Source organism: Amblyomma maculatum, chromosome 8 (assembly GCF_055883805.1).
Source record: "Amblyomma maculatum isolate TAMU_Amacu chromosome 8, ASM5588380v1, whole genome shotgun sequence".
Lineage (NCBI taxonomy): Eukaryota > Metazoa > Arthropoda > Arachnida > Ixodida > Ixodidae > Amblyomma > Amblyomma maculatum.
The window spans coordinates 70,004,677-70,026,355 of record NC_139351.1 but is presented as its reverse complement, the minus strand read 5'-3'; the positions used below and the strand labels follow the sequence as shown (position 1 = coordinate 70,026,355).

The 21,679-nt window shown below is 43.5% G+C and overlaps 2 protein-coding genes across 2 annotated transcripts in view; both read left to right on the top strand.

The window, feature by feature from the left end:
* LOC146181421 (uncharacterized) overlaps positions 1 to 7,581 on the top strand; it is a 32,625-nt gene extending 25,044 nt beyond the window's left edge. The window contains exons 9-10 of the mRNA XM_084575789.1: positions 2,793 to 3,071; positions 7,316 to 7,581. Of these exons, the coding sequence (XP_084431915.1) occupies positions 2,793 to 3,071; positions 7,316 to 7,581 (545 nt within the window). The remainder of the gene's footprint in view (positions 1 to 2,792; positions 3,072 to 7,315) is intronic.
* A 4,057-nt stretch (positions 7,582 to 11,638) lies between these two features.
* Positions 11,639 to 21,449, top strand: LOC146181420 (phospholipid-transporting ATPase ABCA3-like). Its single transcript, XM_084575788.1, has 5 exons — positions 11,639 to 11,716; positions 12,852 to 13,042; positions 14,486 to 14,659; positions 16,716 to 16,932; positions 21,120 to 21,449. Exons 1-5 carry the CDS (start codon positions 11,639 to 11,641, stop codon positions 21,447 to 21,449), a joined length of 990 nt encoding a protein of 329 aa, XP_084431914.1.
* The last annotated feature ends 230 nt before the right edge of the window (positions 21,450 to 21,679 follow it).

Sequence of the window (21,679 nt, the reverse complement as noted above, 5' to 3'; positions counted from 1 at the left end):
CCTTGTTGTATATTTTTGAGAAAAATTGAAGCTCGAGAGTTGCCAGTTCTTCATAATATTTTAAAATTGGCCGTAATTCGAAAGCACACAAAAATGCACAAGTTTGATTCGAACTTCAAAAACTACCCCAATTTAGATTTTTATCAGAATCTTCTTAGAGCATCCTAAATACTTCATAAATATCGGGCACTGAAAATATTGCATTATTTAAAATAAGACACAAGATAAATATAAAGCATAGCGCACGTTTCTAATCTTTAGAAGTTTATGGCTTTCCCTTAAGGAAGAGGCGTAAAAACCTCGATTTATTATTTGCTGGATTTAGATACACTTTTTCTGATGCAATATATAAAGCCATCTCAATGCTTACAAAGTCGTTTTATGCTTGTTAACAGAGTTGAAGATAGTTTAAAGTGGAATAAATTTGCTATTTCTGGCAATTTCATCGGATAACGCAAGGAACGGTGAAACTTTTTTCTCTATCCTAAAGCCTCTTTTCTTGAGGGGTGCAGTGCAGTCAGGTTTAATATTATTTCATTTCTCAGTTATGGAAGAAATTAGCAATACTCTATTTTGAAGGCCATTTTTTCAATGTGGACAAAATTACAATCTTAACCAAAGCTCATTACAGGATTATAGTTTTGGTCGTATTTTGTATTTCTTTATGGCTGCAGCACGAATAACCCGAGATGAATATTCCTCTCGACAGAGCTATCTAGCTCAGAGAAAACGCGTGCCAACACGGAGCAAATCCGCCCTCCACCTAAACTGCAGAATTACGCTTTTGCACGTCAGGTGGACGGTGGGTTCGCTCCTTGCTGGCACGCCTTTCTTTTTGGGCTAGATGGTTCTGCCGACAAGAATGCTCGTCATCTCAACCAACCCCCCTCCCCCCCTGCTGCTTCCATAGGTCAATATTTAATTGTAGATAAACTATCTTGCTGTAAAGGTTTTTGCTTGTGTTTGTACTTAAGCGAACAATTAGAAAAGTCGTCTTCAAAAATTTGACGTTGTTAACATTTGTATTGACGAGAAATCATTTAATAAGAACTGGATTAAATACCACTGCACCCCACACAAAAAATAAAAAAAGATACTACAGGATACAGAAAAAGTTAAAACGTCCTTTGCGTCCTTCTATGAAATGGCAATAAAAATAGAATTTATTCCATTTTAAGCCATAAATAACCCTGTCAACAAGCAGAAAACGACTTTATAAGCATTGTGATGGCCTTGGATATTACCTAACATAAAATTTGACTATATTCAGCGAATACAAAGTCCAAAATTCGACACCTACGTCTAATGGGGAAGCCTAAAGCCCTATGGAATAAAAACAAGCGTTCCGTGTTACATTTATTTTTGCTTTTAGTTTACATAATGCAATACTTTCTAGTGCCTGGTATATTTATCACGCAGTTAAGATTGTATTTGGTTGATATCGATGAAGTCGCGGTAGCTTTTGAAATTCGAATGGGCGTTCATTTTTGATATTTTTTTTAAATTTTGGCCGATTTCATATTAATATGAAGAAAGGAAAAAAAAAATCTTGAGCTTCAACGCTTTTCATAAATAAAGAATAAGAGCTGTATAATATAGACATAAAACTTCAGTGGCAAGCATTGATTAAGTCAAGCCAGAATGTACGGCTGAATATTGGCAACTTTCAGTACAAGTCCTCTCTTTTATATTTATTTTTCTAATTTTAAAAAATAAAATGCGGTACATTTTTTGTCCGTAATATTTCCAAGGTAAAGAGGATTCTTGAGAGGGACATTAATAAAAATCAAAGATGTTTCTATAAAAGGAATCAAAGTTGTCGCTTTTATTGGTTTCAAATTTTGGGCGAATTTCATGCCTTGTAGAGAACACATCTAGCTATTTAAAGCTCTAAATTTTGTTCGAAATTGAGAACGTAACCCACATAATAAATTGAAATCGTTAGAGCAAACAGCTTGAGACATCATGTCTGAATGTATAGTTGAAAATGAATATTTTTTTCAGGGCGTTGCTCCTGATGAAAAGTTTTTTTTTGATAAATGAACTGCAACAACAAAACGTGTTTCTAATAGTTCTTTTAAAGGTTAAAGTTGCATAGAATCAGTGAGTAAAAAAAAATAACAATAACGTATTGCTAAAGCGAGCCTCCAAACTTAAAAATCTTTGAAATGGCAAAGACGACGTTTTCAGCTTGTGATGTGCGATTTATTTCCGAGAAAACTACGCCATATCTTGCAAAACAAAGTTCATTCCTTTCTGTCGAGATAATTGCCCACCACATATTAAGACTTCATGGAGAACAACAAATGGTCACGGGACATTGATTATCGTTATTTGATGAACACACCCATAATATATTGTAGAGAGAGAGAGAGAGAGAGAGAGAGAGAGAGAGAGAGAGAGAGAGAGAGAGAAATAGATCCCAAAGCTGCCCACCTAACTTATAGTAGCGTTTAGAAGCTTCGAGTCTCATTAAATTTTCCAGGTGCCATATACTCACGGGAAATTATCACCTCTTTGGCGCTGAAAACCGGATTGTTTCCTTGAGACTGGAATATAGAAACACCAGTGAGCGGGAGGCGGCTGTAATGTGGGAACGGTTAAAATGAAAATATATCGTGCAGTCATGGTCGCTGCAACTGATGCCTTGAAAAAAAAAATATATACTTGTAAGTTTGAAAAGACGAGGAAAGAAAAAAGAAAATATTTTTAGGAGTTAGAATCAGGTTTCGTAGTTTAAGAAAGTGTTCTGTTTAACCAATGGCACGAACCTTTCTCCCTACATTACATAGGCACACTTGCCATGGAGGCAACGGTGTATATGGCGAGGCGCGGCCAAGACGTAGGCTTCCTGTGCAGCGTCCTGGCGCCGTGCGCGATGCCAATGGCCGTGATTAAGGTGATAGCGCTGGAGTGGACGCGCAAAGCTTGCTTCGCGCTTTCTCGGCGAAAGCTGGAGAACTCCACTGCGCTGGGGGCTTTCTGCCGCAAGACTGCCGACTACCACTGGATCTACCAGGAGGACATGTTCGCCGGCCTGCTGAAGACGCATGTGGACCTGTGCTGCTCAGGTAAAAGACCTCTGCTTATAGAGCAACCTAATTCATGATGGCGACTGAATTAGTGCCTTGACAGTTGTCAACACAAGTATTGATACGAGCAGGGGTGTGGTTAAGAATTTGCGAAATTGTTAAGCGTGTCGGAGGAAATATGGGAGCTTCATAAATGCATTGCTAGCTAGACAGGATGTAAAACATTTGAGAGAATACGATGATAAGTATATGATTCATACACACATGATATAGTTATAACACTTTTCCTAGTTATTGGTTCGTTCACCCTTAAAAATGTCCGAAGGTTTAATGGTAGCTTGTATACGTGCAGTTGAGAGAATCAAGTCTGCGGGTAGAGAATCTTTGGTATTAGAGAGATTTAGCTTATCGTGATCCGCGATCCACCACCGTGACTCTCTACCGCGCGTGGGCGGATCGCACAAGCTGATTGGTCCCGACGCGGCAGGCCTGTGTGCCGACATCCAGTATGTGGCGCCATGTATCGGCGTCAAGGGGGGTCTGGGCATGAAACTCATAAGTGGATACTTATATATTTTGCAAAATAAAGGCCAGAATGCATCGGTGCGGTGGGATTTAAAACTTAGTATGTTCATTTCACTGCCGTGTAAAGGTTCATTTTAACCGACCTAAAGCCGCCCCATCGGCCGGCAATAGGTGGCGCGTCTCGGCTTAACGGTTCATACCATGTTGCACAGAACGGGACACGGTGCACACGCGCAAGATGCAGTTAGACATAGCTCTGTAACGTCTTCAGGCAAGCGCGGCTTTGAAGGAAGCCGTTGTGGAGGGCTCCGGAATATTTACGACCGTCTGGAGTCATGTCGTAGAATTATCTCGCAGAGCATACGGGCGCTGCGCGTTTTGTCTCAATCGAAACGTCTCTGCCGTAGACGGAATTGAGCAGCACGCTTAGGCTCAGCAGCCTGATGCCCACACCACTGAACAACTGCGGCAAGGCGAGATAGTTTATCGACCAGTGAAAGTGGCTGCATTCTCTCTGGCGCCACTAGGCCTCGAACTGTCACGACATCCCTAGTGAAAAATACCCTATGAGTCACAATAACCTCATATTCATTCTCATACTGAGCTCATACGAAACTCGTACAAATCTCATACAATCTCATACAAATCTCATTCAACATATGAGAAATATACGAGATTGTAGGACATTTTTTCGAGTTTAGTATGAGAAATCTGTATGAGGTTATTGCGACTCATGCTGCTTTTTTCACTAAGGATAAGGCTTTCTTTTGCGTAGCACCGAGGACGGGATGCTTGTTTTAGAAAAGTTAAGACCCGTTTTATCTTTCCCAATCGTAGGGCAGATACCTTTTTATTAATAAGGTCTCTGCATACGGTAGTCAATAATTATCTACTTTGAGCGAGCCGCGTAGTTAAAACTGTTCACCTTAGGATTGTTCACCTAAGGATTTCCTGCATCCTTATTTGAGTTGTTGTCGCCTTTTTGTAAGTCATCGGAAAAAGAGCTAGATTAAAGAAGATCTGAGAGCACTGTGGAGTCTAAACTGCAGAAATGCGAAAGCCTGAGCGTTGCTCGTGCACAGGTCCATCAGGTTTGTTCTCTTATAACTGTCAACTAAATATTTCTTTTATTTATATTTAACCCACAGCGCCATTTGGCATTACAGGCAGTTCACCTAATAAACGTGGAATATCACTTTCGTCATCACTACTAATGCCATCATTGTCATTTTCTCTAATTTTAGCGTCACTGTCATCGCTACTCTCATCCTCTCGGTAGACAAGGCGAATTATGATATGTGTTTCACGATTCTGGGAGTGTGGCAGCTGGATAAAGCGCTCGGCTGGGGATCCGAGGGATGATGGTTAGATTTTCGGTGGAGGCTGGATTTTTATTTTTCTAATGACGATAGTTTCGGTTTTGGGTTATGACGTCATTTGAATGACAGCTATAGTGTGACCGAATGAACGAACGCCGACAGTGTGAGCCATTAAAGGCGCACGCCTTGATAATCGCAATAGTTATTACCCCGACAATACGAGCCACCAGAGGCGTTGGCTTTATTAATCGCAATAGTTTTTATCCTCAGAATCTTTGTGCGTTTCACGGCGTATGTTGCGTAATGCGTGTGTGATCGTTGTCGCTTAAACAGCGCCAAAAGCGTGATTTTGAACATTTTGTGGGGCACCAAAGGCTTTTGGAAACCTTTGTGTGTTCCTCTACCGTCCTGTTCCACCAAAACTATTTTTTGTCAGCATGAATGACGTTTCATGGCACGAGTGAGATACCATAGTACTGACCTTCTCTATTCCGTGCCCACGTTTGTCTACCTAATGAACGGAAACCATGGCGCCACTTGTATCTGTTCCGCTCTGCTTCGGGCCTATTGTTTTCGCCCTTCATATATCCAGGTTGTCTGGTCCGCATATGAACATTTGAAGTAGCTGTCGGCAAAACGCGAACTATCTGCAATGAAAATGCAATAAGATAAAAATAGAAAGCTGAGAGAGGACACAGGTGCTGATCTAAAATGGCTCATAAAATTCCTCCACTGATTCCAAAGAGCAGGTTTGAAAGTGGGCTCTGCGGAGTGCCCCTAAGCATCGCGTCTGGCATTCGTGTGGCATCGCCGGCCACCTCTATACAGAAGAGAAGCACATAAAAATGAAGACAGTCTGTATAAACATGCTGGGTGGGATTTCATAAAGTATATCGCAAACTGGGGGAAAACGAAGTACGCTGGTTGCTACCGCCCATTTATTCCGCGAATGGAAAGGGAGAGATGAGACGATTCCATTTTCTTTGCCCGTACCTCGGACGCGAAGCTGCACCTCCACTCTCTTCAGAACGGCGGGAACCAATAATTTTCATTGAGGGCGTCTCGCGCTTGATTAGAAAATGCAATATGTCTGTGCAAAAACTGCTTCTGCTGCTACTGGACCAACGTAAACATAATACCGACAATTAACCAGAGGACCATTCTTTTATTAAAAGTAATCTGTTCACTGTATTTTTAAACCTCTGATTAACCCGTACCAAAATGTCTTTTTACGACGTAGTTCCTTCAAACTTGAAGTATGGGAAGCTCTTAAATATTTGTCATCACCGTTAAGATTAATAAGCGAGCCGCGATGAATGAATCTAAAGCCGAAAACTTTCTTGTTTTTCTAGCCCTGACTGGCTCATTATAGACTCAGTAACATTCTTGACCATAGCTATCAAGCCTACCCCATATTTTCGTCTACCCCAAAGGCCTAGTTGCCAATCATGTCGAATACACTTAGTGTTTAGAAATAATTCATCCATTTATGTTCTGTGTGTGACCGTTCTTTCCGAGGATCCAGGGTAGAGCGAGAGAAAGAAGATGGCTACACAGTATGAAAGAGTACTGGGTAACAAGGGTGGATGGGGGAGCTTCAGTTCGAAATTCGAGCCAACGTTTCGACAAGTGGACTTGTCTACTCTTTCATTCCTTTCGAAATTTTTCATGCAAGCTTCTTTGAAATCAGAGAAACATTTAAGCGCGCTTTTGCCTTACCGCTTTGTTGTGAATGTGCCAACGTCTCCTTTACAGTTCAAATTTCGCCTCAAAACTACTGCCGGTAATGTTCGGTATTCGTAGCTTTGTAGTCTTCATGTTTGCATTTCTAGTGTTACGACTTTTTTCGCTTCATTTTCTTCGGCTCTCTGCACTACTTTGTCGTTAAGGTTCTCAACCGGAAATTAAAAAATGCTTCGTTGAGAGAACTCTTGTTCATTTAGAACAGAAAGCACTTTTTTTAGCCTTGCGCTAAAGCAACAACATTATAATGAACCATATAAGCTCATGAAATCTTTATAATTGTTTGTGCACCGTACAAGAAAACATCTCTCGACTGTCTCTTAGCTCTCTTAGCCTATGAGTGTACGAAGCGATAGCGTAGTCTACCAGCCAAGTCCCGCTCGAAGCCGTATGAACGTAACTGTGGGGTCTTAGGGTACTGTGAATGCAAGGGTCAGCAGGCTGGTTGTGATGTCACCCTCCTATATGAAAACAAGTCCCGGGTGGGCAGTTCCTGCCAAACGTAACATTAGGTGACCCTGCGTCAGTGCGCGGCCACGTCAGCCCTGCCAGTGCCATGCTTCTTATTTTTAGCTCACTACATCAAAACCGACGCCAACGAAGGATTGCCAATGAACGGGCCCTTTAACGCTCTCGAGGTTTAAAATGTGAAGTGTAGTCCAATGGTCTAACATAACAACCGAACATTTATCGCAGCCAACGCCCCCAATCCCGAGAGCTGGCACGCCCTGCAGATGACAAGTCTAGGTTTGGGCCTGGAGTTGTATTTCTTCATCGCCGAGTGCATCCTGCTGTTCATGTACCTCAGCTGCCGGAACTCGGGCCGATTCTTCCAATTCGCATCCGTTGGCACGCCCAGCTATCGGCAGAAAGCGGTAGACACCGAAGTCGTCAGAGAGAGGACCGCGGTACGGCCACTAGTCACTTCTGAAATTCTACGGCATACCTCATGCTCGCTGTAGCCATTTCAAGGTTTGTTTACTAGAAGGATGCAGTCTATTCACATATCTGGGGCCGCGGTATGGCCACTAGTCACTTGTGAAATTCTACGGCATACCTCATGCTCGCTGTAGCCATTTCAAGGTTTGTTTACTAGAAGGATGCAGTCTATTCACATATCTGATTACTGACATGTTAATGCGATGTAATCTTAGTTGAAGGTCTCCAAAATTCTAGATAATAGTTCGCCTTTTGAGTACAATATTGACATGTAGGGAGGAATCAAGCAGAACTTTTTGCTGGGCTAGTTGGTTCATTGTGACTTGAGTGAAACAGCGCGAAAGAAGCCCGAAGGCGAAGGGCCCTGTCCCTTTTTCGCTTCGCCTTCGGGCTTCTTTAGCGCTGTTTTCAGTCAAGTCATGTAGGGAGGAGACTCTGAAACCTCGGATGACTATGATGAGAAAACGCTTTTCACAATCGAGTGTACTTCCAAAAGAGATAGAGCAGAGATAAAAGTGTCAGAAAGAAAAAAATGGTTTTACGCCGACTTATGTTGCCTCCCTGAAAGCGTTCACCTCCTGCCATTCCCATTTAGAAATTAGCTATTGGTCATACACGTCCGTGCACCTTTGTTTTTAACTGACAAAACATGTGGCCTTATCTTCACGGAAACAATCAACAAAATCGTTTTTAAACTGCTAAACTAAATTTGTGTGAACAAGTCGCACTTTGACGGTGATGATGCGCTCATAAAGCGGTAACTGAGGACTCTGTGCAGAGGCAACTGCAAGGGGACAGCTACAAACTCGTGAGACCGAGCAAGACGTCGACGCCTATGCTTCTTTTTATGAGATTTGGCAAGATGTATAACAATGCTTTATGAAAACGAGAAAATATTGTTCAGTGACTAGCACCCGGCGAGAACAAGTGTACAGAAATGGGAGGCTTGTAATTACAGAGAAGTGAATGGAGCCAATATATGAAATCGCACTCAGCTGGCTGGATAGCGAAGTGGACCGTATACTATTGTCTCTTCTACCATGTTCTGTAATGCAAGACAGCAATTTAGAAAACGACTTTTCTCGCACAAAATCTGGTTTATCACTATGCCAGAAGAGTACTCTGACCTGCAGTATTTCTTTTCATAGTTCTTCAGGAAAACAGTTATGTTCTGAACTAAATTCATTGGCCGGAACAGCTGAGTAGATATTGCGGCTTAAACAGAATGTCAGAGTGGTATTAAGCTGTAGTTGCAGATGCTTGTTTTATAGACATGAACTTTTCTGTACGCTTAATTACTGCTTTGTTATTTTGATGAAGCCAACGGTGTTATTTAATCCGATCAGGTGACATATTTCAAAAAACACAGGCGCCGATTAGTAAACTGAAATCGAATGTTGATGTTCCGGCGCCCGGTCGGTGCCTTTGATTTTGTAAAAGATTTCGTAATTTGTACCTCCGTATATCATCGGCCGCTTCTTGTTCTTAGTAATACTCAAGAGGCCCTCAGTTCCCCAAGCGTCCCTCATCCTTCATTGGAAGAAGCCTACATTGCGCTATCCAGTGTAAAAAGAACTTTGAGCTGCTCTTTCCAAGCGCTAATGCTCACATAAGCAATACTATTACGACTGTATACAAATGACGAAGCGAACCATGCAGCTTTTTGTGCCTCTGAGCTGCTTTAACCCCCGCGTCGTCAACGATACAAACGCATATATCGTTGACGACGTGTATAGAGCTTAGTATCAAGGCGACTGTGCACTGTACGATGTCGTTGGACCATGAATAACACTCGGAAGTGGAGGTTTATCCGGGGACCCCTCTTACTGCTAACATCAGAGCCACGACAACTTCAGTATGCGAAATATACAATATTTATCTCAACATGAAAGCATCAATATACCCGATCTAAATTTTCATGCCCAGTGGCGTGTTGAGTGTTGCTGCCTACTTTGATCTCACCAAACACGCTTGATCAAGACCAACATATATGCTTGATCTTTTAATTGCATTTCTGGAGTGCGGAATGTGACGACCTTTTGTTGCTTATTTCTAGATAGGCTAATATTTGCCACAGCAACTTTGATACTAGGGTTTAATAAAAAAAAAGCCTATTTTTTATTGTTCTTGTCATTAAGTTCTACTAAGTTTACAAATTCTGCAGATTTCATTTCAGCTAAACCCACCAGGAAATTTTTATACTCCTCCAATCACCAAGGTAATAATCAAGAAACAAACGTCAGAGCTACGCATTGCATGACGTATTATTGCACGAGTGTATGCGCGCGAAAGGATAATACTAGCTGCTTCCTTGAAGCGTTTGGACAGCATTTCACTTGCGGAGGATTTGCTATAGGGTACATAGTTGGACAATTGGCAAGGTCTGCAGGCAGTGCGTTCTCTTTGCCCTTTCTTAAGCGACACGAGATTGCCCTTTTGCTTGGTAGAAAAATTATTGTGCCTCGATATTGATATATGTTAACCTACAGTCGCAGCTGCTAAATTGCCTCATCGTCACATCGCCGCCATTACCAAGCTCTCTTTTCTCCTCTTCGTTTTACCTGCTGAAGAGTAGCAGGCCAGATGCTCAACGTTCCGGCCGAACTTTCTGCCTTTCCATTATAGAAAAGCATTTATCTATGCATGGCGTTCATGATGTCGACTCCCATAATCTTCATCTTTTTAATCTACAAGGCAAAAACGATTCGGCTTCAAAGTCAATAACAGAGTATTTAGGAATCAGGTTTATTATTTTGACGTGATTGATTTTCAACAATACAGCCTTGAAATAAAAAATTATACGGGCGTACTCTACTATACTTGTAGACATGAGGGCGCATTGCTTGTTCCCGGCCAGCACGAAACATTGGCCCAGTAATTAACTATTTAGGGCACACGCTTGTCCTCTATAAAGTCAGACACTGCCTCCAGATTTTCGATATTGTTTATCTGCTTAGGTCCTATCACGTCGCTTGATGGATTCGCACCATCCCGGACTCAGGCAGATGGCGCCTTTTTATGGTTCATTTAAATAGGGCTGATAAAGGTGCGGGGCAGACGCAACTTAGGGAAGACGGCGATGTGTTCAATATACAAAGCGAGATTATTTTGCAGTGGGAACTTTGCTGAAGATGCCGATGTTTACTGGACATAGCCAGAGTGCTTTGCAATTGTATCTTGAAGAAGGCAATTATATTTGTTGCAAAGTGCGAGTGTGTTGCAGTTCCACAAGTGGTGTGATCGGCAATGGCGAAAGCATAGTCCTTTCGTGCTTGGGGCAGGGATGCTGATCGGTGCATTGTGGCGCCGTTTCAAAATCAAGCCGTGGAAGCGCTTATTTATCTATTGACAGTTCATGCCGGACACGCTGTGCCGGCACACTCTGTCGATGATTCCTGTCCGCGAAACACAGCCCAAGAAACACTTTTCCACGGATATTTCTTTTTGATTCGTTCAAAGTTGCGAAAGCGCAAAACGTCACGCCAGATCGAGAGACGGGGCCCCAGCTCGCGCCATCGGATGGTGGCGGCGAGTCCATACACGGCGCTGTGTCGCAGTCGAGAGAGGGCGCTCGCTGTTTGTGACGTCACGCTAGGAGGATAAATGGGGCTGTGGCTCGGCTCCTGGCAGTAGTCGGGGCGCAGCAGTACGGTATGTCGGATGATGCGTATAAGGCGAGGCTGGAACCATAGCCATAAGTTAATCAAGGGCAACCATGGCACACCACCAGGCGAACAAGGCGCAGCCACGGGTATTGCTTTCGCAATCTTCCAGGCTTAACCAAGCTAAGCCTTCAACCAACTTTTTCGCTGACTCACGATATTAAATAGGAGCACGAATACATTCCGGTGGCAGCTGTGTTAAGTCCGGCTGCCTGATATGTTTCCATCCTCCGCGTTTCTGCAGGTTCACCAGGCTCACCAGATGCAGCAGTACAGCAGGTACGCACTCGTGGCCGAAGACGTGCACAAGTGGTATGGCCAAGAGTACGCCGTGTGCGGCTTCAACCTTGCGTTGCCCCGCGACGAGTGCTTGGGCCTGCTCGGGGTCTATGGTTGCGGCAAGACCAGCGTGGCGCAGATGCTCGCCGGCCTGACCATCGTGAGCCTGGGCGAGTGCCGCATGGACGACGCCAAGCTGTCGGATTCGCCCAGAGCTGTAAGCGCTGTTCGCAGGCTGTCAGAGTCGAGATAGTGCAGAAGGGGCCGTGTATTTCTTACCAAAATACTGATTTCACGCCAAATACTTTTAGAGTAAGAGTCCTCTAAATCCTCCTCCACTGGTTCCTATCTCACTGGTTACTATTATCGTGTACGAATCAATAGCACGTGCCATATAACTTTCTTCTGAATGTTTATGCTGACACTGTTTTAACGGCAGCTTGTTATAAGTGAAACTTTATTTTCATAGAAATAGGCCGATGTAGGTCATAGGTTTACCAATGGACCGTGTGCTTACAACACCGTTAGTGTCGTCCACAAATGTATGGAGAGATATGCAACTAAACATTTGTATTTTGCTTCGGCCTACTGTTTTTTGAGACTCACGTTTGTGTTATCTTAGTAGCAATACTGTGATAATTACCCCGTGTTACAGCAAGTCGGTACAATTCAAGGAGATAGCCTTACCTAAAAAAAAAAAACGTTTTTCTTTGTGTTCTGCAAATATATTGAATACTGTACCTTTCATGAGAATGGGTATATTACTGCATATGATCGAACCCTGAGTATAACCCTGGGGCTGAAACGTGGAGTCTAACGGAAAGGGCGCTAATTAAGTTGAGAACAACGCAGAGGGCTTTGGAACGAAAAGCGACAGGTGTAATGTTAAGAGATAGGAAGCGTGCAGAGTGGGTCAGAGAAATAATTCGAGCTAATGACATACTTGTGGATATCAAGAAGAAATGGGCATGGGCACGAAATGTATTACGAAGAGAGAATAACCGATAGTTGCTCGCGGTTACCAATTGGATTCAAAGGAAGGGAAAGCTTAGCAGGGGGTGGCAGAAAGTTAGGTGTGCGGATGAGATTAAGGAGCTCGAAGGGTCAAGTGAATGCATCTAGCACAGGACTGGTTTAATGGAGAAATATTAAGGAGGCCTTCACCCTGCAGTGGATGTAGTCCACCTGAAAATAGGGAACGCTGAGTTTGGGATAGGGTGCCAATGCTTCCGTGTTACTACATGAAAAATACCCGCCTTTCTGTCATCCTGATTTTAAACCTGATCAGCGCCACTGCAGCTGTCTTCTGCACTTTATGTTCTACAGCCCACGCTATTTGTTGACAATTTTAGTGGCAGTCCCACTTGGGATACTGTCCCGAAGAAGACGCACTCATGGATGTCTTCACTGGTTACGAGGTCCTCGAGCTGTTCGCACGACTGCGCGGAGTGCCTGAGGATAAGATCGAGCCCCTCGTTGAGTGCTTAGCCGGCATCACCGACCTCGGCGACCACTACGCTAAGGATTTCTGCGGCAATTACAGGTACCCGAGAGATTTTATTTCTGAATAGACACTTAGATATTTGTAATGTTGGACATTTTCAAGTAGTCCGTCCAAATTATAGACTTATCTTAGAGGAAAACGTTTACGGGTGAATGACACAAGTTGTCATTTAGCACTGTTCAAGAGCATGCCCCACTTAGTGCACTAAGCATGAATTTTGTCCAGATCATTCTGCAAACTGCTAACAACACAATCATTTTCTGCATTTGTGTAAATTGCAGAATCATCAGCGTATAACCTCACTTTGAATTCCAGATGTTGGGCAATGTCATATATAAAGACGAGAAGCTAGTAGTCAGGGGCGCACCGTTTTTCTAACTGAACTCATGTTTTTTGGCACTTTTAGTAGTTACGGCGTGTGGTTCATTGTACATTCACTGTTGAACGTGGCCATTCTACGTTTCCTGTTCTTGCGCAGTCATCATCCTCATCTCTGAAACTCTCGCATACCATCATAGCATCCTCCGTTATCCCTCCAATTAAAGTCCACTTCGCTTACATAGTCCACGGAACCACTCTAATCTCACCTACACAATTTTGTTCAACCCCTGCTCCGCTTACCTTGAAATATAGGCTCTAAGAGATCGTCCGTTATCCCACTTTCCCAGTACATGCCCAGCTCGTGCTCATTTATGCTTTTGGATTTCAACTTCAATTTTATGAACTCGCGTTCGTTCTCAACCAGTATGCAAAGTTGTCTGTATTAAAATTACGCCCACAAATTTTCTCTCCATAGCTCTCTGCATTGTCATCAGTTGAACCGGTTCTGTTAGCCTCTACGTTTCTGCCCCATAGATGGGCTCTGGTAAAATACAGTTCATATACACTTCCTTTTGAGGAATACCAATTAATGTGGCATTCTGCATCAACCCTTTCGATTGCAATATGTATCCATTCAATTCTCGCTGTGGGGAAGCTGTGATCTTTCAAATTTCTCATTACCTGCTCAAGTTCGTTCGAGCGAGCATTGACACAGAAACATTCGTCCGCGCTTTCATGTGTTTTAATTACGTTTGGCTTCCTATATATAAGTTCATAAATTTACCAAGCTAATCCCTGCTTACTGTTGTTCCTGCGCACTCACACATTGGACTTGGAGTTTAACTCATGAAGCGATCACCCTTGGCCCACATGAACTATGTGATCGTTGAAAAAAAAAAGCGCACAGTGGTGGAGACAAAGCTCAGCGATCGCCACCCAATTGCATTGAGCATCATCACAGTTTAATTGTGAGAACTGCTCACTTGTGGTGGCATATTAGTTTTCGGCGTTATCTGGTTTCTAAAAATTCTGTTTAAAGGAATAAATGCACATGTCTTAGAAACGCCGTAAGCAACTGACCTATGTCGACATTATTGTGTCTTCAGTGTTCCTTTATTGGTATATTTCATACCGCACAAAATATCGTCCTATCTCTTACAGTGCCGGTTCACGGCGGAAGCTGTCGGTCGCAGTGGCCCTCATTGGCTTGCCCCGCGTCATCATCCTAGACGACGCCACCAGAGGCATCGACCTAGGTGGCCGCGAGATGATCTACGAGGCCCTGCGCGACATAACGCGAGTGGGCGCGTCCGCCATCATTATGACGTCACGAAGGTGGGTAAGACACAGGGCGCAGCACATTAAGACAAAAACTGCCCCCTCCCCCCTACATATAGACAATACACCAATTCTGGTAATTCAATAATTGAGTCACCTTCGGAATTAAAAAAAAAAAGCTCTAATTTTGAGAACCTAACAGCATTTAGAGTGCTTTTTTATGCAACTGATGTTTTTGGTCATCTGTAGTACTTACGACGTGTGGTTAATTATATAATCACTGCTTTCGTAAGCTGCCATCGTTCGATAACACCATACCATCGAGCATTCTTTCCTCTATTCCATTTATTCCCTCTCATAGTTTGCTATTTTTGTTGCGCAAATATATTTTTCGCTGCATTGTTTTCTCTTGTTTTAGTTTTCTAACTCTCTGTGGTACAGTTTCTCTCCCTGAATTTGGTAGCTCGCTGCATATTTGATCGAAATAAGTACTCAGAATACTGTGCCAATGTAGATTGATCATCAGGTAGTTAGTTGTGTCCTTAGCGCGGCAAAAGTTTAGATATTATAGGAGGCTGATTGTGAGATCGCATGAGATGCAACAATATGGGCTCGCGTTTGCTATGTTTATTGTTAAAATTATTTCAAATATATTTTTTGTTATATCGAATGCAAGGTGAAACCGTTTCTTTATTATTGGAGCACTGATTGTCATTTAAGCTCTTGAACTCTCGAGTATACAATAAAAGCTAAGAAACGCGAAACTGAAACCCTCCTCCAAAGGCACAGTAACCCGTAATTTGTAAGAAGACATCCCTGGGGCTTATCTATTCCTAAATGCTGGGTTGCTTATTTATGACGCAACATATACCCCTCAGGTGATCGATAATCGCGTGGAAATACGCAGGCCTATTTTACTAATATATGTGATGGTTACGCGCTCCTTTTATCTCGTATGGGCGTGATTGGTGTATGATTTAATGTCACTTATGTGTGTGATGGTATATCACTTTTTAAAAGTTTCATTTAGCACTGTAACCGCTGGTGGTATGACTTTGGGGTTTTTCTGCATTCAAGCTCCACGACAACTACATTTTATCTCTGTTCTCTTTCCTTCTCTTTCTCTTGTTCTCTATTTGTAATTTTTGAGTTTTACATTAGTCTGTCGCAAGGTTCAGGTTGTACCCTAAACGGCGGTCTTTTAAAGATTGCTGTATTCAGTCGCATACTGAACGCTCCTTTCACTCAAATACACCCTTGAAATTTGAGGTCGCATACATTACGCGCTGGAAAACATTCCGGAAAGACAAGAAGGTGTACAACCTCGGTAAAAAGTGGGCTGATAGCTTAAATACTTCGTCATACGTAACTCGATTTCCGCAGTAGATTAAAGCGCACTGTGGAGCATCTTGCGTTATCGAATGCAAAGCCAGCCAAAGTTTTAAAATCAGCATGCATAACGTTTGTAACGGTAAGTGAACCTGAAAGGTGTAAGGATAAGCAGACCCCAAACAATGCAAAAGCTGACACCATCCAGCCAGAAGCCTAACCGCAATAAGTGGTATGCGATCGATAATGCTGCTGATGATACGCGCATGGCGTTCGAAAAAAGTGCGCAAGCATTCACATCCTTCTATTCGGACTACGCGAACAAAACTCAAGTCCGCCTATTTTGCCCAAATGGAGAGACAAATATCGTTCTTGAACGACAGAAGTAGCAGCTACGCTCACTCTGCGAGCGCGTCCACTATAAGCAGTAATACTGTAGTTGTTCTGTTCCTTTCTTTTGTCAATATTTCTGTATTTAAACAATAACACCGACGGTAATATTCCTTCCGGACTTCTAGTTTTCTTGTTAGGAGTAATACTATAGCATTAAAGCGAAATTATCAACACCAACAGAAGTTTTTTAAATGTATTTAGAGGTCATCCCGTTCTCTGCTCACGGTCCATCTCATGTTTTCTCTCATCTGGCTGTTCCTGTTCCTGCAAATTTCAATGCTGGAACAGTTGGGTTTTGATATTTATTTTGTTTGAGGAATGACAACATTGGAAAAAACATTTAAAAGCCTTACGCATGGACCCCGCTAAACCTCGAATGCGTGCAATGCAGCACGGAAGAGTGCGAGATGGCCTGCACTCGCGTGAGCGTCATGGCGGGCGGCGAGGTCAAGGTCCTAGGCAGCGTGGCGAGGCTTAAGCAGCTGTTCGCCACGGGCTTCACCCTCACTCTGGCCCTGGCTGAGAGAGCCACGTCGTACACCATAGAAGCGGTGGACAAAGGCGTCATAACCGCCTTTCGAGACGCAAAGAGGGCCGACTGCAGAGAGGTAAGAGACGTGCACTCAGCCTGAGGTATGCATCGACAGGTCGGGGCTGACACGCGCATTTACGAAAAACCGGGAGTCTATATGATATAGAGGCTGAAAGCTCAATCTATCTGCCAACGTTTAACACGTGGTCATCATACCCAATTTACATGGTTTCTGCATAAAAAAGAGATTATGAGATTTGAGCCATGCAACATCAATATTTCAGCGCAATAACACCGATGCAGGTCTGTGTGAGCACCGTATATCCTAAATCTTGTATCTTGTATATGACTCATAGCATCAAAATACCCAATCAATCGAATCGCCATTTCGAGTCTTTCGCCATAGTTCTAGGCGATCTGAGAGATTCAGCGAACATGGGTGCAGCATGCATTCGGTTCTCATTAGGTATCTCTGCTAATGCGTTTCCCTTATGACATGCTTCTGTGCTAGACATAGTATGCCCCTTAGTCTTTTACTCTTCATATTGCGCCCAGAATATTTTATTCTTACATTTGCGTCACCCACACACTTACCATCAGGGCTTCCTTGGATTCGTGTTAGAGCCAGTCCGCATACCACTGCTTTGATTAGAAGCCTCGGGGGTAGGAAAGAATTCTGATAACCACCTACTCAAGGAATAACTAGTTTTGAGTCTCAACTTTGCAAAAATATTTTATCATGCGTTTTATTTGTCTCTCAGTTTGGCTGCCTTGACGGCTTGTTTTGGGTGTGGAATTCGTAGTAGCAGACTCTTCGGTACTTAGATCCGCGTTTACAACAGCATCGAGATTTGTAGCGTAACCAGTGTTTCGGCGCATGTGTGGGAAGTTAGCTTTCAAATGGAAGTTGTTGTTGAAAGTTGTGCCAGTGGTAGTTGCCATCAAACCCAGTGCTGCCGATAAATATTTAATTCCTTCTGGGTTTCGCTTATAGTTATGAATTACTTATTCGTGTCTCTTCGCCAATGCTGCTTTTTTCGAAGGTTTCCAGTTCAAGACACCTACTTCCGAGAACATCAATTATTGATGTCACTTTCGAAACTTCTTGTGTGCATTCTGTGGAGCATTGACGCCAGTGCGATGTAGTACTGCTCGAAGCTTGAACAATCGTTTGGATATAATTGCATCAACTATACAAGGTATTCTTGTGTTTTACTAATACATCCGGACCCTGAAAAATTTCAATAGAACCATGAATGTCATAATACTAGCGAAAACTTAGATTTCTTCCGAGGCTTCATTTATCTCGATTACATCTTTGCAACGTACAAATGTCTAGTACAGATGCTTTGTCGTAAAAAAACGTTTCACTGTGAAGTACTTTATTAATTAGTGGAGCGACTCAAAAATAGTCGATACCCGGTTAAGGGACAGCAGTGCGCAGATATTGCCCCACGACCATTTCTTCTTAATCCAAATCACACTAGTTTTATTCATTTTGGTCGATGGCGGCTTTTTCTATTCTCCATTGCGGTTAGAGATGCTATGGTCTATTTCCAAAGAATTATTTGAAGCGCCCTAGAGTAAAATTAGGTTGAAGAGAGCTTTACTGGAATATACGTAGGACTGGAGACGGCTACCTCTGGCGCAAGGCGTTCGATTTACAAAGCACAGTATTAGGGTCCTACCTAGGAAGCTCAAGCTTCAAGTGCGCACGACAGCTGATTGGCGAGGAGCCCAGAAGACTTTATCATAGATTGTGTCGGCGTAGTGTCATCTTCTTCAAATCTCGCTTCAAAAAGTCACGATTTGAAACGTTTCCTGTGGCTATTCTGTGCAAAATCTTGAGCCTATATAGTTGATGCCTTCTACTGGCTAGCAAGTATTCATAAAATATAGGTACTTAACTGCTGTTCTGAAATGAAATAAAACACATCAGCAACATTATGTGAGAAGGCAATCATCAGGCGCCATGTGTACAAGTGTACACTTGCATTTGTCACTACAGGAAATGGAGCCATATTTAAAAAAAAAATCCGCAAACCCTTCTCGCTTACGAAAAGCTGAACTAGTATATTGATTAAAAGCGTTACGAAAGCGTTGAGTTGACATCAACATCATTTCTACCACGACATTTCTGAGTTCTAAGGCAGCTTCTCAGCCCATTTGAAACAAGGGCGGTAGCGCATGGTGTGCGCTAAATACAATTGTACAGCACCGCTGCTAGAGAACATGGCGAAACTACGCCGGCCGACTGGTCCCAGACCACTACAATGGTATCGGTAAGCAGGACTGTCTCCTCCGGAATGAACCGACACTGCAAGCACCCTCGGACTATTCGTAGCCGACGCTAGCCTATAGAAAAGGGATCAACACATCCTCTAGATAGTACAAGCGCCTCCCTTCTTTTGTGATGCCTGTGTCTGTGTCTACGTCTCCTTTAAAGAAAAATGCAGGAGCGGTACACTTCAGCTCAACTAACCATTTAATAGCTGATTACTCGCCAGCGTGTCCGTGCGTTATAAGCGATTGTTCGACAAAAGTGACCCACTTAGCCAGATTCCAGAGGATTCCATTTGTCAATAATTCTGATGACGTTATCAGAAATATAAAAATCCTGTCTCCACCGCGAATCGAACATACATTCTTTGGATCCCCAGCCAAGCGTTTTACCCAGCTGCGCCACGGCCTTCATCGTGAAAAGCAAATCGTATATCTCGTTGTCTATTGTGAGGATGACAGTAGCGATGAAAATGACGCTGCATTTAGTGATAATGACAATGACGATAGGAACGTTCATAATGACGGTGCATATAGTTGATAACGACAGTGATAGAAAACGTGATGCACCGCGTCCACCAGCAACGCTTCGGCTTTCGTATTTCTGCACTGTAGATTCCACACTGCTCTCAGAATTTATTATTATTTTGAAGCAAAAGCTTCGCCACCCTGACAGTCTTCGCAAAGATTTCAATCTGACCTCATCTGACATTCAAGGAGCAGGACAAACTTCTGTTGCTATGTTGTTCAGGCGTCCATATAAAATACGAGAGATACTGTTCCATTCTTTTTCTAAAAACCAACGCAACTTAAAGGCAGGACTGTTGCTATGCGGGTTCAGGTGTCCATAGAAATATGTGACTATTGACCTTTCAGACTTGGAGCTGAGGAGAAAATTGAAGGGGGTGGAGCACGTGACTAATCAAGTGGCTGAATTCATGTCGTGCAATCGTGCGATGGACACAGCAATGACATCATTAGATGGGTATAAGAACGAGGAAGAACCGCACTTCGACCTAGGAAAGAGGGTGACTGCTCCTTGCCCTACGGGGTTGGGAAAATGGCGGTGGCTCACCATTCACCATCGGTTGTATGCGTTGAGCCGTCATTGCACTCACGACCGCTTAAGTGACGGACGACGGCTGTTGCGATGCGCGTCTTTCTCTCTCCCTCTTTTTGTTCTGTTCTTCTCTCTTTTGTCCGCGTGAGGCAGCGGAGGCGGCTCAGCTACAGAACCAGTAGCAGGACCGTGAGTTTTCTCTTCCTCCTACCTACATTCGCAGCAACATCTCGACCCAGAGCCGACTATGCACACCAGTGGTGATGATGATGTGCTAAGCGCCTCTTACTGATGTCAGTTAAATCAAGCTGCGAAGGAGCTACTAAGCGTCACCATGCTCTGAAGTTTTCGCTTATTACGATGTTTAAGTTTGCTTAACCTCAACTCATTTTTGTCTTCGGCTATTATTGGTAGGATGCGCGTTTTGATGAGTTGCGTGTGACGCTCTGCACTACGTGAAAATGAGCTTGCTATGCATTTACCCTTTCACGTATTGGTAGCTTCAAATGAAATCAAAGAGAAAGCACTTATTTGATGGCGATCTGAAATCGTTAATAGGACGCTCAAAATTCCTTGTATATACTTCGTGCATATAGCTTGGTTGCTCTCCTTCCCGCCCTCGCGGTTCAGCGGCTTTGACATGGGACGGCGAATGCCTCCCGCGGATGATTCGCAATACCAGATAAATGTGCACACCTTGAGCCAACCTGGTACCAGTGTACATGAAAGCTTCAAGTGTTGGAAATCAGCCCGAAATCTTCCACAAGGGTTTCCCCTCAAAGCTATGCTCAGCTATGCCATTTAAACTCTTGTGCCATATTACACCTTACCACATTACATTTACATTACATAAGGTTAAATTAAAGCTTAATTGTACTGTCATTGTACACGCCTACAAGCTAATTAAGCTGTGATCTTCGCAGGGCGTCTTCGTGTACTACGTCACTCAAAGTCTACCCTGGAGTGAAGTCTTTACACGCATCGAACAGCTTCGTAAATGGTTCTGGCTCGAGTCAGTGCTCGTCGCGGATAACTCGCTCGACGAGCTCTTCCTGGGCATGGGTCGCGCAGAGATGGCCGAGGACGGGGCTGTGGCCAAGCGGGCTGCGAAGGACGCCTCCTACCCCACCTACACAGGCGACCCCTGGGGTCGGCAAGAGCAGCAGAAGTACGAGCTACTCAAGACGGTGCGCGAGGCCCGCAAGAAGGAGAAGGAAGATGCCAAGCCCTTGAAGGAGGCCTCGCCGCCTTGATGCTTCCTTTGTCTATGGCGGGAAGTGTCCCTTGAATACGTGTCCTTAAAGGGAACGGAAGTGATTAGTACGCCTAAAAATGTACACAAGAAAGCTCCCCTTTCAATGATCAAGGACATATAGCAAACCGCGTGCACATTATTTTTTATTAGACGCTAGAATTGGCTCTCTTCTATGAATTTCACTCCGTTCTTTGTTTCCCTGCTTTTAGTTCTTTTCTTTAGGAGTGG